This window comes from Malurus melanocephalus, unplaced genomic scaffold (assembly GCF_030028575.1).
Source record: "Malurus melanocephalus ecotype Western Australia unplaced genomic scaffold, MMel_1.1 scaffold_180, whole genome shotgun sequence".
Classification (NCBI taxonomy): Eukaryota; Metazoa; Chordata; class Aves; order Passeriformes; family Maluridae; genus Malurus; species Malurus melanocephalus.
In genome coordinates this window covers 678559-693948 of record NW_026623412.1, presented here as the reverse complement: position 1 = coordinate 693948, position 15390 = coordinate 678559, and the positions used below count along the sequence as shown (strand labels likewise).

Genomic DNA, 15390 nt, shown 5'->3' with positions numbered 1-15390 from the left:
GGTTGCTGTCAACTGCAGCCTTTTCCCATCTGCTGTTCAAGGGTCAAAGCACCTGGGGAGAGTKGAAGTTCTGTTCTTTTAAATTACTTTGAAATGTTATTTTGGTCATTGCTGTTTTCTGGTATCAGTGTGTCACATATAGAGACACTGTGCAWCTTTCTGTTTCTTTRTTTTGTRTGTGTAAGGAAAAATGCAAGATTAGCTCTACARATCCCAAAGTGAGGGACCAGAGAACAAGGTAATGCACTGCTGTGGTGAATATCAGTTTCTGCTGTAGCTTAAGCCACMACTTCTCCTTATGTCATTAAGCTGCGTGAAATAGTTACTGAGCTTTTAATTCACTCCTCCTGATAGCTCTTTGTTACAATTCAGGTGCTTTCTGTGGAAAGTCTTYGCTAATGGACCCAAAAAAGGGAGAATATTTTAGCCACATTATTTTGTGAGCAACTGATAACCACTCTAACCACTCCCAGAGGAGCACTTGACATCAGAAATAAAGATATGGTTTAAAAAGTCGTTTTTCTAAATGGGTATTTGAAGTCATGGATAGAGAGTACCTGAACAGGAAACAAACATGTCTGGAATAAACCTCAGTTGTATTGCCTCCAGTTGTCCATAAGTGAGAGAAGAATCTATGTAAAGTGAATGTGGGGAAAAAAAATTAGGAGGAAATAWTTCCATCCAACCTGAATGAAAAATTTAATACAAGTTGAGCATTTAATTGCTTTTTGTGGTTTTGAACATATAATTTCAACTGTTGAAAACTGTACCTTTTCAATCATGTACTGATGCTAGCCTATGACTGAGAACTTCTCTTAGTGATTTTATCCTGACAGTAATTGAAAGCTGATTAATTTAATTGCAAACAAGCTTGTGTTTTGCCATTTCTTCCTTAGTGCTTCGTGTACATGCCTGRTGTTCAGGGTTAGAAAGGAAATAGTGGTGTCTATTTTCTAATTCAGTTCAGAAAAGCTAGCAAAATATACAGGTTTTAACCTCATTAACAGTAATCTAGTTGTCAAAAGTGTAGTTTGAAGGGAAATAATTATGAAACCTTTTATTTAAAATGGTGTGTAGGGCATTGTAAAGTCAGCTGTTTCTGACTTARCAAACAATTGCCTTAAATCACAGCTATTTGTTCAAAGGTGAGGATGTTTTTCTTTAGAATTCTGAAACTCCAGTGTTTAATTAAGCTTAATTAGTGAGTACTGAAACAAAACTGCTGCAGTATTAATTTGGAAGGACTTCCTTTGCTGCCTCTTGTGTGTGTGGTTCCTCTCTCAGTGCCCAGGGAGGCATGGCTGTAGCATGTGCCCTTCACTTGATGTTACTCAAATKAATATCTTTGGGAATATAGTCACAACATTTGCACATAATCTTGTTTTACTTTTCAGCAAGATTTCCAGTTGAAATATCAGTAAAGTATTGGAAGAACTATGCCATAGAGCAGCAAAAAAAGTTAAAATTTGACTGTATTACAGTGCCTTGTAATAAGGTACCACCAAAAATGCCAATAAAATGGAAGTRTTCATTATTGCTGCCTTGTGTTGTGACTATGTCTGTATTGGTAGAAAGAATGTAGTAATCAAAAATGATGGCTAARTACTAAATTTTGATAGTTTATTGATTTTCAAGGTAACTGGTAGGATGTTAAGAGAGTTAGATAATATCTTTATTTAATATCTCTTTAATATTAATGGTAATAATAATAAGGATTATGGAACTATTTCACCCATATAGAAATACATAGATTTCTTTCACAATAAATATTCATGTTCTTTAAATAATCTTTAAAAAAGGAGATGCCTGACTACAGCAAGCGTACAGAATTGTATGACTTATGCAGCTTACAAATGTCTACAGTAATCTTTTGATGTGTTAAAAAAAAACTGATCAGCTGACCTACTGAATTCTCAATATTTGTAAATATTGAACTGGTAAAGAATAAACCAGTGCTGCAAACAGKGTTGTTGTTTWCACGATATGTTTGTGGGGGTTCTTYAGTGTGTCCTGAAATTCTTTTCARTCAGAAGAGTTTGGCAGTCTGTTTCAATTAAAAAAAATTTCCTATTGGAAATGAGAAGTCAATTATGAGAATTATTTTTGAGTAGTTAATTTACATAACCTTTATTGTGTTAATTCCCTTTGAAAGGCTGAAGCAGATATTTATAATACTTTCATTGATTAGCAATGTATTTGTGTTAGAATTSCTACTGATAAGATGCTGCTGCAACTGTAGTCCCGAGGAGTTCTCTCCCAAATAAACATTTTAAAAACAAATGGCTGTTTATTTCCCTGGGGAGGAAAGACATCACATCTTTGCTACCTCCACAGGCAGTACTGCAGCATCTCCCTTCCACACTCTGTAAAAAAATGGGAGTTCAATTCTAGATCATGTTACTTAATTACTGGTGTGTTCCATACTGTAAAGAAATACACGTTCCTTGTTTTTTTTAATCTGTCAAAATAGTGCCTGGGTGTAGACAAGGGAGCTGTAGGTTTCTCACAGAAGTCACTCACAGAATGTCTGCAGTAAGAGACTTCCCATTTTCAGRCAGGTGTTGGGCCTGTGCAGTCTAGCTGGGGTGGAATCTTCTTCCAGCTGTTTGCCAAGCTGTACTGCAGGTGTCGGCTCTCATCTGTGCCCTGTCTGCTCCGGCTCAGAGTGTGACAATGGAGTGCTGCTCTGGATACATTTGGGAAGGGGACTCGTCTTGACTTGTGTTCCTGTGCCTCTGCTGTAGGAGTTGGGAGGAGAGAAGCGAGTGTGTCTCCATCTGCTGAACCTTCTTCATTGGTGAATGGAAGTGGCCGGTACATTAAGGTGCAGAGGTGATAGAAGCATCAAATCACTTGTAATCCTTCCATAWAATTAGGCAGGAGAAGATCTGCAGGCTTAATCTGCACTTGGCACTGTGATTTCTGCCCCTCAGCCTGCCTGAACACGGCTCATTTCTGAGCAAGTATCAAGGCAGGTGTTTGACTTGAAACCTGTCAGCTCTTGGGTAGTGTCACTCAATGCTAGGGCAGTTCTTTTAGGGACCCTCGGTGACAGGAGGATATTGTTGTGGCAATTGAAACTTTGTTTTAACCTGGGCTCTCTGCAGGTGGAGTCGGTGCCACTGAAGCCCTTGGCCGGGAGCAGAGCAGGGCTTTGAACATGGGACTCCCTCAGGGGCAGCATCTGCACTGAGGGGCACCCAAAAGGAGCCGTGGGGACACGGCCACTGGCCTTGGGGAAGTGGCAGGGACCGTGGTGAGGAGCAGGAGCAGCCTTGCTGGGAATGCAGGGCAAGGGTATGGTGTGGCCATGCTGCAGGTGGCATTTCAGGGCTGGCAGGTGGCCAAGGTGCCATATCTTACACTGTCAGGAGTCTGTGACCTGACTAGCCTGTTCAAATAATTTTGTATTATCATTTCTGTACAAGATTCATTTGAACTTCAGGGGACTAAGGAAAGGCGTGGCGCTTAGAAACCACAGTATGCAGTAATGTCATAAAGTGCACGAGCCTGTGAGAGGTGCTCTGGCTGCTGTCCTGGTCTCTGCCCGTGACCAGTGGAAAACACCTGCAGAAAGCACATAGAAGTAGGGTAATCATAACATCACTTTGTCCTGGTTTGCTCTTCTATATGTACTGCTACATGTTTTGGAGGTTTCTGAGACTGAGGTAGTCCTTGTACCTATCCATTTAACTGTTCTCCTGGTGTTTCCTGTCACTTGTACCCATACATTTAACTGTTCTTGCTGSTGTTTCCTGTCACTTTGTCTAATTTTTTTTTTTTTTTAACCGATTCCTACTTTTCACTTCTGCAACATTCTGGGGCAGTAAGCATAGAATATTCCAACGTAATATAGCATTTAATATGCTATGGTGTGAAAACAAGGGGAAACTCAGCTTGGTCTAGTTGAGGAATTCAGTTGTTCTCATCAAATCACAGCTGAAGTCCATTTATTCCATTCTATTTTGTGGATGCACAAATGAACTTTGTATCTTGCTATTACCTAAAGTGCTTTCAGTGCCACAGTCCTGCACAATGTCCAATTTCCTCATCATTAGTAAGAGCCTCTTTCTTAGAAATTAAATTTCCACAGCGAAAGCGAGACCGAGAAAGCAAACCSTTTGGTGTACAATGGTCGTGGGACTTATTGAATCAGGATGAGCTTCCATAACAGCATGAGCATGAATAGTCTATTTGGAAACAAATGAAAGATACAATAGGATGGGGCTTTTTGTTTTGTTTCTTTTTCTTGGTACTCGAGAAAATTGCTGTGAACTGTTGGTGTCTGGATCTCAGTCAGCCTTTTTGGTTAAATGTAATTTTGGGACATAATGAATGCAGTGTGGGCACTTGGGTACTTAACATGTTATGCAGGAGTAAGGTACAGAAAGGGTTGTTATTACTGCAGTTAATATTTTCTATATGGATTATACAAATATAAACAAATTGTGTGTTGTAAAATCTTAGTTGTATGGCCACAGAAAGGAAACAGACTCCACATGGAAAAAGAGAGCAAGTTGTCTACCTAATTATTTAAATGGTTTTGTGTGTCTCTGAAGTGTGCTTTGGTGAATATGAGCTAACACATTTCTAGTAGCCAAATTATAAATGAGTAGAAGACCTGAAAATGTCACTTTCTTCCTTTTAGAAGCACTTTAGGATTTTCTTTCCTTTTCCTTCGTACATTCATTTCTTCCCTTGGGCAAATGAGTTTGTTTAAACGTTTGTTTCAGTGTACTGTTTTTCATAGGATATAATTGTTGATACGTCTTAGAAGTGTCAGAGGAGATTTGATGTTATAATATTTTTATAAGAGAGAGCACATGCAGACCTTAAAATAACACACACAGAGATAAAAAGCAGTAAATCAATCCTTTAGAGTAATTTCTCTGTATATTTTGACATCATCTAACCAATTGTGTGTGTTGTGTATAATCCCCATGATTAGCTAGGAAAAACATTAGGATAATCTGAAGGAGTTCAGAGAAAGTAGAATAAATGAGCACCTTAGGCAAAGTGTTTGCCATTTAAATGGCAWGAGAACTATGTCATGTCAGGTGGTAGGGTAGGAAAAACACTTGAACTGCTGCTCTTACCTCCTCTGCTTCTGGAGAGGACTCCGGGTGCCAAGCATCCTGTTGGTTGAGAACATCGTGTCTTCTACTTCGTTGTAATCATAGTTTGGTTTGTTTTCCCAGAGCTTTAATATACTTAACTGTTTTCCTGGAGCTGTAATACAGTTTACACCCATCCACATGTGTGTGAATCACTTCTTGATGAAGCTGCTAACCCTCATCTGATCACTTTATATTAGTAAGAACCAAAAGGATGATCCTTGTGAAAGGTCCTGGCTGTCCAGCCTGTGTGGCTTCATGCTCTGTTCTTGTGCTGGATGTATCTTGTCTTTGGAATGTAGTTATGATGTTCTTACAAATAAAACATACATCTATTCACTCAGTGCAGCTTCTGTGGTTGTGTTACCTTTGTACAGCATGTCAGTCAGTAACACTAACATGTTTTAGACTAATAACTCTCTCTGCCCCCAAGAATTAAATGCTGTTCTGTGTTTTTAAATGTGTTCATCCTTAAGTATTTTGAACTAATGTAAAATGCTCATTAATGGTAGCATGCTAACTCTGAGAAATGTGTGTCAGCCCACGGCAGTGCTGAAACATATATTTAAGTCATATTGAAGTCAATGTATCTAAACACAAATGTATGTGCTTTCTGGAGCCTGTATGTTGTGAGTTGTTCTGAAATATCATTATTTTTGAACTTTAAAGAAAGTACAAGTTTCTTTTTTTTAAAAAAAAAAAAAGTTAAATTTGGAAATACTTGAAATGTACAAACTGCATTATCTTTTGTTTTGATAGCTGATTGCTGTTTATGATGAACAAGAAGCTCCCCRTAAGACTGATGGCACCAATGGCAATTTGACAGACAGAAATAGCCCAGACTCTTTTGAGACAGAGGTAGCGACTCAGCTGGCTGCCTTTCAGCCCATTGGTGAGATTGAGGTGACTCCTTCTGCCTTAAAACTGGGTATGTATATCTTGTAGGGTTATTTTTTTCTTTGATTTTTCTTTTTCTGTGTATGTCTGTAATCTGATTTTATATGTATAAAGATTTTTTTTTTTTTTTTTTTTTCCCATTGATTGTCTTGCAGTTCAGTCAGGGGCCTGGAGGGCAARCCMTATGAGAAGTGTCTGAGGTCACTTGGTCTGTTCAACCTGGAGAAGGGGAGACTGAGGGAGGCCTCATTCTGGTCTAAAGCTTTCTTGTGAGGGGACATGGAGGGGCAGGCACCAGTCTCTCTGGTGACCATCAACAGGACCCAAGGGAATGGCCTGAAGATGAGTCAGGGGAGGTTTAGGTTAGATATTAGAGAAAGGTTCTTCTCCCAGAGAGTGGTTGGRCACTGGAAAGGGCTCCCCGGGGAAGTTGTCACAGCAYYAATCCTGACAGAGWSCAAGAAGCATTTGRRCAATGCTCTCAGACACATGGTGGGGCTCTTAGGGGTGTCCTGTGCCTGACCAGGAGTTGCTGAGAGTCCTTCATCATAGTATTCTGAGAGCACACAAGATGGAACCCATGGAAAATATTTTCAAATGAAGTCATTGAAAAAAGCCCACTTTTTTTTTTTTTTTTTTAGGAACCTGAAAGAGTGTAGAACTGCTGTGTGCAAATACTTTTACCATTTATTGGAGCTAGTGCCCTGTTTTGGGTGTGGGAAGCAGGAAAGGGGATACACTGATTGCACAGTTGAGCTCTTCACCTTTGAAAAAGCTGCACAACTTGGGGTCCCTTTGCCTTTCTGACTTTCAAGTGAACAGACTGTGATTAGGAAAGGCTGCTGCTTAATTCCCTGTTATATCAGAGGGAATATCAGACATGAACTGCTGCAGCTCTGGTGCCCTGTGTTGTTTAAGTGTGCTGGGAAGGCCAGGAGTTCAGACTGGTTTCCAGTTATAAAGAAATGGAGTCTTTTATGTTGAACACAAAGCAATTTCAAATACCTTCTTGGATTGAGAGAAGGCTGAGCTGTCACCTAAGTACTGATGCAAAAGCTTTCAAAACCAGATTGAAGGCGAATGCTCAGGCTGTCTGCCTGTAAAGCAAATGAATAATGCTCAGGAGAGCCTGCTCTGCATCCCACAAGAGCCCAGTTCTCCCTGCGTTCCTGAGCACTGCTGGCAATCTCCAAATGGTGTGCGGTGAAATCTGAGTGTAAGTAGCTGSGGTGAGGAGAGAGGTACTATTTCTAGTTGTGCTACTCTCATGGACTAGTCTGAGTACAGCTGCAGAAATGCRATGTTCAGTTGTCTATTTYAATTATATYTTWAAAGGAAAAGGTTAATTAAYAAAAGCAGTGAGCTAAAATAATATTTCAGATAAAGTTCACTGATGAGGCTGTGTAACTTCTACTTGAAGTCTGTGCTTGTTTTTGTGCCTGTTGTAGAAAATACTAAAATTCAAGCTGCATGAGAATTTTTAGAGTAAAATTTGTGTTAATGGATCATATATTTTCTTTCTATATTCCTGAATAGAAAAATATTTTTCCATATTTAATGACTCACACGAATTTCTCGTAACTAAAAATCTTGAGACAAGACATTATTAACGTCTTGTATATATTTGTGGTTTTTTGGGAGCGTGAGATACGGAATACCTTGTAGCTCAAGGTTCAGTGGTTGAAAGTTTTGCCACTTCATTTACTGCATATTTTTAAATTGTACTTTATTATCACATTTTAGCATGTTTCAAAATGTAGARATAGTTCTCCAAATACCTCTGAGCACTATTTAAAAAAAAAAAAAAAAGTGTTTTGAGTGTTTTGTCTAGCATACTGTTGTTACCTAAGTTGAGGGTTGGAGAGAAGCATACCTCAGCCTCAGACCATTTTATGAAAAGCAGTTAAGGGCTCAAGCTCTTGAGCTTATTAGTAAGCTACCACGTAGTTAATTTCCTAGTTTTTATTAAATTCTACTCTAGACCATAAAGGAAATGAAATGTAACATGGGAAGAGTAGTCACTTAGGGTTCTATTTTGTTTTCAGTACAATACCAACGTATATTTGAAGTTAAAATGGTGATTTCTTCTTAAAAGTAGAAAACATAAATGTAGTGTGTTGGTCTCATCAGTTCTGTTTCAKATTGGTTTACTTTACAAGGTGAGTGGAAGATTTTCTATCTGATAGTCCTGTAACTCAGTTCATACTCTGAAATGCAGCTGTTTTCTCTCCTGGATTTTGCATCATATTTTACAGTTATTTGGACTTAATTTTTGCCTTTGTCTTTCGTGTACAAGTCCCTGGTCCTTAAATTATGTGACTATTTCCATTAGAGGCAAATTGAAAAGTAAATGAAGAAAATAGAAAGACAATTTGGTTGCATCAATATCATTGATGCATGAACCACAGTACTCTGGCTTCCTGTCTAATTATTGAATTCACTCTCACTTGCTAGCAGAAATAAATAATACTAATTTATAAAGCTATTCTTATTTTGGAAGCAAGGATGTGACTGAATATATACATAAGGAAAAAGTGTTGCTTTCCATGGTAGAGTTGTGCTTCAAGAACTATCCTGTGCTTACCTGTCTGAGTATTTTTACAGAATAATTTAAGGACGGAAATTATGGGAATTCATGGTTATATGAATTATTAACTTGTGGAACTATTTTGCCTATTAATTTCTATTGGATGTTTTATATTGCATGAAATCAGATCCATGGTTTTATGTAGAAACAGTGCCTGGCTAATGATCTGCTTGTGGAATACTTAGTGCTTGATGCTTAATAAGCACATGAAACAAAACACTGCCTTTGTCAGATGTGAGAGAATTGGCACTGGTTTTAGAACGGACACAAGATGCTGCCTTAAAACATTTCTATCTTTTATAAATTGTATATTTGATCTAGTTAAGTTAATTGTATGTTATATCTGATCTTAAAACCCATAGAGATGGCAAACTTTTTTTTTTTTATTGTTGCTTCTTTGAGGGTGTTTTTCTGGTTGGTATTCTAGACTACTGATCAGCTCGACTGTCTGAAATCRTAGATTTTCCACGATGTACTTGGTYACCCTTTATTTTTCCCTTTATCRCCTGTAACTCTGAAAGTGAGCCAGAATAAAAACAATCTTGTKTTTGACTCAAAAGCTAATATAACTTTTTATTTTGCATTGCTTCCACATATTGGCAAAATTTTAGAGCAAAMATTAAGTTTAATTTACTTGATATCAAATTACTTTCTTAATACTTAATGTCTCTTTAAAACAGTTTAGGAAATTATTCAGCTATTTGCTTTCTTTTCTCTGATACAAACACTGTTCTACTTTTAAAGCTAATTCTGTTCTCAAACAGGTGCAGTTGTGGGTTCTTATATTTAAATAAGAAAAAAAATGCAGGAAGACTTCACCAGTTTGTGGACACRGTATCTTCTGTGTCCATAACATGAGGTGAGCTGCAGATTTAAATGCCTCCCTCCCTGCCCCGTGTCACTGGGTTATCAGATGCTATTGCTGGCAGTGTCTTTTAATGGTGAAAAAGTAAAAAATCCCAATTTGACAGAATCTGTGCTCAGGTAAAGAAAACACTTTATGATACMATACAAATGGTAATAAAGCACCTGCTAAGATATATAAAATTTAGAGAAGCACACAACTGTTTAATGTGTTCAGGCAGCWGTTTGAAACAGAAATTGATCTACTGATTTTATTATTTCTATGGATACGAGAACATTGAGACACAGTTGCTAAGATGGCAGCAGAGCTTKTCTTGTGTCACTGTTTCTTGTGTGCAGAATTTCCCAGAGTACAATAATGATGTGGCCATGACAACAATTTTCAAAGAATGATACAGGCCACTAAATGCTGAAATAGCTGATTTTCATTTGAAGAATTTGTTGGAGGTAAACTTCAATATCTCTAACCCTAAATASTGCTGTAAATTCTTCATTGCCTTTWCTCGTACCRTGTTTCTTAATTGTAAAACTGYGTATAGACAAAACCCTRCAGTGAACAGTGAAATCACAGTATGTTGAATCCTTTGTAGCTGTATGACTTCAGCCTACATGATGAGTGTAGGGTAACACACATCCCAGGGAAAGAGTTTATAGCCCTCATAAACCATCTTGTAACTTTCTGTGCACCTATAAGTGTGCCAGTWRYGCTCCTGTTTTCCTTTTGCACCTCRTAGTTTACTGTTGTTTTCTAGTGGTTTTCCCCACGTGGTAGGTCATAGAACAGGAAARGGGGAGTTATTTTCATTATGTCAATTTGTTTTTTCCTTTTCAGTCCATATGGGCAGGAAGGAGAGAGCGGTAATTTACTTACGGAGAATCCGTTTTATGGACAAATCACTCGGAGCTGGAAATGCCTTCATGACTGGCTTAGTGTTTTGTTTRCTTCATTTGGTAGATGATGGTCAGRTACACACAAACTTAGTTGTTCCTTTTCTCTTGCTCATCTCCTTGATGTTAAGTAGTCAGGATTTTGCCTGGAGGAAGACAGGCAGTATTTAGAGATACTTGTCACTTTTGAATACTAAGGTAGGGGAAAAGTAAGGTATAAACTAGGCATTTCCATGGGGTTTTGGGGTTTTGTTTTGTTTTTTTTTTTGTCTGTTGTTTTATTTACTTTTTTTCCTTAATTTGGCAGTTGAAGAATCTTGAAGCTTTTTTCTGAGGGTAGTCTGGAAGCAGACAATTGGGTTACTTTGTTGGCTATTACAATAAAATGAGGCACTTAATGGATTGATACGTTTACTGGTGTTCATTTAAAGATGAGATTAGATAAAGAAATAATTCCTTGTAACCGTTTTTGATAGCAGGTGAAAAAARTTTGTAAACTACAGGAGTTAATTCCTCCCTTTGGAAGCTTTCATTGTTAGTGGGGCAAATGTCTTGGTTTTCCCACTGAARGGTCTTACTTTGATATTTCAAATTTTGCATTAYTTCATTTTATAGAAAATCTTTCAGATTTTCTGAGATTTTCTGCTTTTATATACATGTTCCCATATCTGATCAGTGTTCCAGGCAAATGGAAGACTTAGGTGTAGCTAATGCTAGGAGCAACTTACTATAGCCTCTCTCCTGGAATAAGCTTACAAATGGTAATGGTAGTTGGCRTTCAAGCTACTTGCAGGCTTTTGAGCAGTCAGTTCTTTTGATTCTGGACGTTTTGTGTAGTGTCTTCTCGGTGAATATTTTTTCGTTGAAAACAAAGATTGCTGGGAATGCTTAAACCCTCAGAGGATCTAGTTAGTACAGGATAATAAAAGTGCTATCCTAGAAGTTTTTGATTTTCTGTTTTGATGTAGTTGGTTGTGTTCTGGCTGATTGTGTTCTCTTTTTAACATTTGGGAAAGGGTACTTTGCATTCTTATGGAATTGCCTTCAAAGTGCTTCAGACGGGGAATATATTCAATTAGCTTAACATATTCCTGTGGTTTTGGGGCTTCTCTAGTTAAAATTGTGCTTCATGGGATTGTTTAAAATACTCATTTACTTTGAATGGCCCTATGTGTTTGGGTTGCTAAGTCAGTCAGTAGAGGTGCTTTTATTAGCAGTGTCTAAATAGGAAATCTAAGGGAATTGAAGGGAATGTTTCCTCCAGGAGTTTTTGGAAGTTTGTGCCTTGATAGGCCTGACAGGGGTTAAATTGTTACCTCCAGGGTACGGATGTGGACAATTTCTGTGTAACTTCACAGCTCAGAAAGAATTTYTTTTCTTTCTCATCCTCTTTGAAGTGGAAGCATTATAAGTAGGCTTGAGGACATTTTAAACAACATATATTTGATTAGTCTTCTTTCAAGTTCGTGTTGAGATACTACAGAGATTCAGACTGTGTTTTTAAATACAGAAGAAACGTATTATGTATTTGTGAAATTTATGAAAATATACAATATGAAACAATCTGATAAACCAAATGTTGCTAATGCCTTRTATACAGCAAAAAAGAATAAGTTGGGAAGACACTCCTTCTTCCATAAAAGCCATCCTTTTCTTCTTAATCTTGCAATGTCAGTTTATTGGCTGAGCATTCTAATGTTTGTCAGTACATGGAGTGTACTACATTCAAGTAACACTTCTTTCCATAAGATTCTGGAAAAAGTAACATTTTGAAATTGGTATGTTTTAAAAGAAAAGCATTGTAGAAGAAAATTCTGTTTTCTGTGGTTTGAGAGAATATTGCTTATTTCCTAAAGGAAATATGGCTGTATTCTCTTTCACTGCGCTGGAGGGCTCCTCTCATAGTAATGATATCAAGTGTTGTTCTGTGCTGTTTGCTGTAGGTGTTGTGAGGATGACACTGTACTTGATAGATTTTTCTCCTCTGCRGCATTCAGTATAATCTGCTTTAATAGAATTGTGATGATCAATTCAAGTCTACTTGCATTTCTAAAACAAATGGTTTCTGTTTTCAGGCAAGCTAAAGGTTTGAAGATAACTTTTCATTTCAGTCAGAGGGAAGGTCTAGTATGTTTTGACCTTATGACTCAAGCTTGGTCTTATTTAGTTGTCCTTGATTTGTGGAAATGAGTTTTGCTTTATCTTTGTATTGCAGCAAAAGAATACAGTTAGGTTTTCTGTAAAGTGTATATATAATTTCCCTGTGTTTCTGTGTCTTTGGGCTGCCTGTTTGTGGAACAAGCCAATCTTTCCTTCCTTTCATGTACCCAGGAATTTAGTGCTAGTGTAGGTAATAAATTTATGTGCGTAGTTGGTTACCAAAGAATTTCTTCTCTTTTTAATAGCCCTTCTGTCTCTAATTTCCCCAAAGATTTTTTTCTCATCAATTATTCTGCCCGTCTCTATTCCCTTTGCACTTGGTTTAATATGCCTTACTTTGAAGTAAGAGGGTTATCTTCATGAAAATATGTTAAGTAGGGAGAAAAATATTTTTCCATCACAAGTTAAACACTTTCCTGTGGTAGCTCTCTAGCTGATATGTTGATTTTCAGCTTTTTATTGCCTTGGAGAAGGTTTTGGGGATGGTAATGAATGGGACTTAAAATGATGAAATAAATTCCATTATAAAAGTCAACATTGCTTTTTGACACGCGTTGTTTAATGTCAGTGATTTTACTCAGATTTTATCTATTTTACAAATTTTGTGATGTTTTTATATTGTTATGATGCACAGCTAGTTTTAGAAGTACTATCTCTTAAAAAGAAACAGAGCAACCCACTTAGCTGAATATTTGCAGCTGAAGGTTTTGAAAGGCTGTAGTATGAATCATACTTCAAAGCTGTAGTGCAGTCTCTGTCAGTACCCTCTATGCTGGGTAAGACAGGAGAGTGTGTTTGTAATTCTCTACAGTTCTCGTGGTGTGTTATTAGCTCTGAAGCACTGTGGCAAAATGTGTATTTCAGGTGGAAATGAGCCTGCTAAGCTTGGCTGTTTGAAAGTTGGAAACTTTTCACGTTAAAAAATTGGGACTTCAGCCAAAGGTCTCAAGGTAGTAGAACACCCKTTTTTCCTTAAGAAGCCAAACTAATACAGTTTTTATGCTTTTTTTTTCTGCATGATTTGTTCACTTGTGATTGTTTACTGTTGTGTTCCAAATGAGCAAGTTCCTGCACACATGTGCACCCATCTTCCTGAAAGTCATCATGAAAGAAGTTACAACTAATCATTGAACCATTCAATTTGCCCATTGCCATGAAGTTCTTTCTCATTGCTTTCTWTTTGATTTACCCTTTCAAGAGCTTGAGTTGGTAGTTCATTTTTAGTCCCTCTTGTTTCAAGTGCCACTTCATATTGTGATCGTTTCTCACAACAGATAGAATATCAGCCAATCAAAATGTACAGTTGTGTATTCGCTCACTACACCTGAACATAGTTGGTAAAAGGTGTACCTCCCTCCCAATATGTTGCACATTTTCCCACAGACACACTGACTGTGGATTTATAAACCATGGCTGTCTTTGTAAATCATTACTTCATTAGAGGGAGGTCTGTTTACTGTAGACACTGAGTGAAAGAAGGAAACTATCTTCATTGGAAAGGTAAATCCTGCAGAGTATTTTGATCATCTCTTCTTAACCCTCCCCAAAAAAGGGACAAGTAATGCTTTGTGATTGAATCCTTTTTTAATTTTCTATAGCAATAACATCATCTTAGCATTGTAAATATTAATACAGATCAATAAAGAATTATTATTTCCTCACCATGTAAAAAAACTAGAGTATCAAACACAACTGTTGTTCAACARGTTGCAAAGCAAAACAGCCCTAAGCTGATTTTCTCATGTAGCATTCAACTAAACTATGAAACTTGATGTAACACACCAAAAATTTATGAGTTRTAATATAAACAGGAGGTGGCTCATGAGTGTCTTGGAATATGGTGGTGTAGATGCCACACAGATTTGGAAATTTTTTACAGATTATTTTTTTTGCAAACTGGTAGGGTACAACACTCTTAGGCTTTCTCCTTGAGTCTTTGCTACCACTGTTAGGCTCAGGATACTGGGTGAGGTGGACCCARTACAGATGCTCTTACAATCCTATTCCTTGCAACCTCACAGAAAGTTTCAARTTCAGGAGGTTTCACTATTTTGTCTTTTAAAATTGTCAAGAAGAAGTTTGAAATTTAAGACTAAAACTAGTTTACCATGACCAGAATAGAAAATAATAACATCTACARGAGTAAGACATCTCTTTTTATGGGAACATCAAAACAGAAAAGGTTCTTAATTTGAATTAGATACGTAAAACACAGGTCATATGTGGCTGTTACAGAAATGTATACTAATGCTGTAATTTATGGTCATCCTTTAAAATACCATTAAAATACTMAAAAAATTTATTTTGTTACTCTACTGCTTGCAATAAAATGCTGCCAAAGTGATATTCAAGCTGTACAATTTAGCTGCCAAAGTTTTAAAGAAAATTAAATCATTGAACCGTGGAAAAGTGACTGCATAAGCACCTGTAACTGATGTTAGCTGAAGTGCTAAACCAGCTTTTGGCAGCATGGCCTCTTTTGCAGGTGCACAGAATATTTTCTTTGTGTCAGTTTATTCAAGTAGTACAGTTCATTAAGTATTTCATTTGAAGTTGAGAAATGGGCTGGGAATTGAAATAGAAGAAATACTTATTTTCCYCTTTCAATCTGTGAATAAAAAGAAGGTGTGAGAGTCTGAGATCCATTAGTTTTAAAATCTGATAGGATATATTACCCTAAAATGATTTATATAAACTCAGTAACTACAGATAATATGCTGTGTAAAAAACCAATGTGTTTAATAAGATGAATACTTTTTCCTGTGTCCAGCAAGTTGGATGATGAAGACATCCTATGTGTATCTGGAGTTCAGTTTCTTTTGACATTTGAATGCCATTTTAAGGATATTGTACTTTAAAAAATAGCCAAGCAAAGCAAAA

At 37.1% G+C, this 15390-nt stretch overlaps 1 protein-coding gene across 1 annotated transcript in view; it reads left to right on the top strand.

Moving 5' to 3' along the window:
• The window catches only part of PARD3B (par-3 family cell polarity regulator beta), a 391507-nt gene that overhangs the window by 102191 nt on the left and 273926 nt on the right, over positions 1-15390 (top strand). Inside the window, exon 3 of the mRNA XM_057372886.1 lies at positions 5874-6042. Within this exon, the coding sequence (XP_057228869.1) occupies positions 5874-6042 (169 nt within the window). The remainder of the gene's footprint in view (positions 1-5873; positions 6043-15390) is intronic.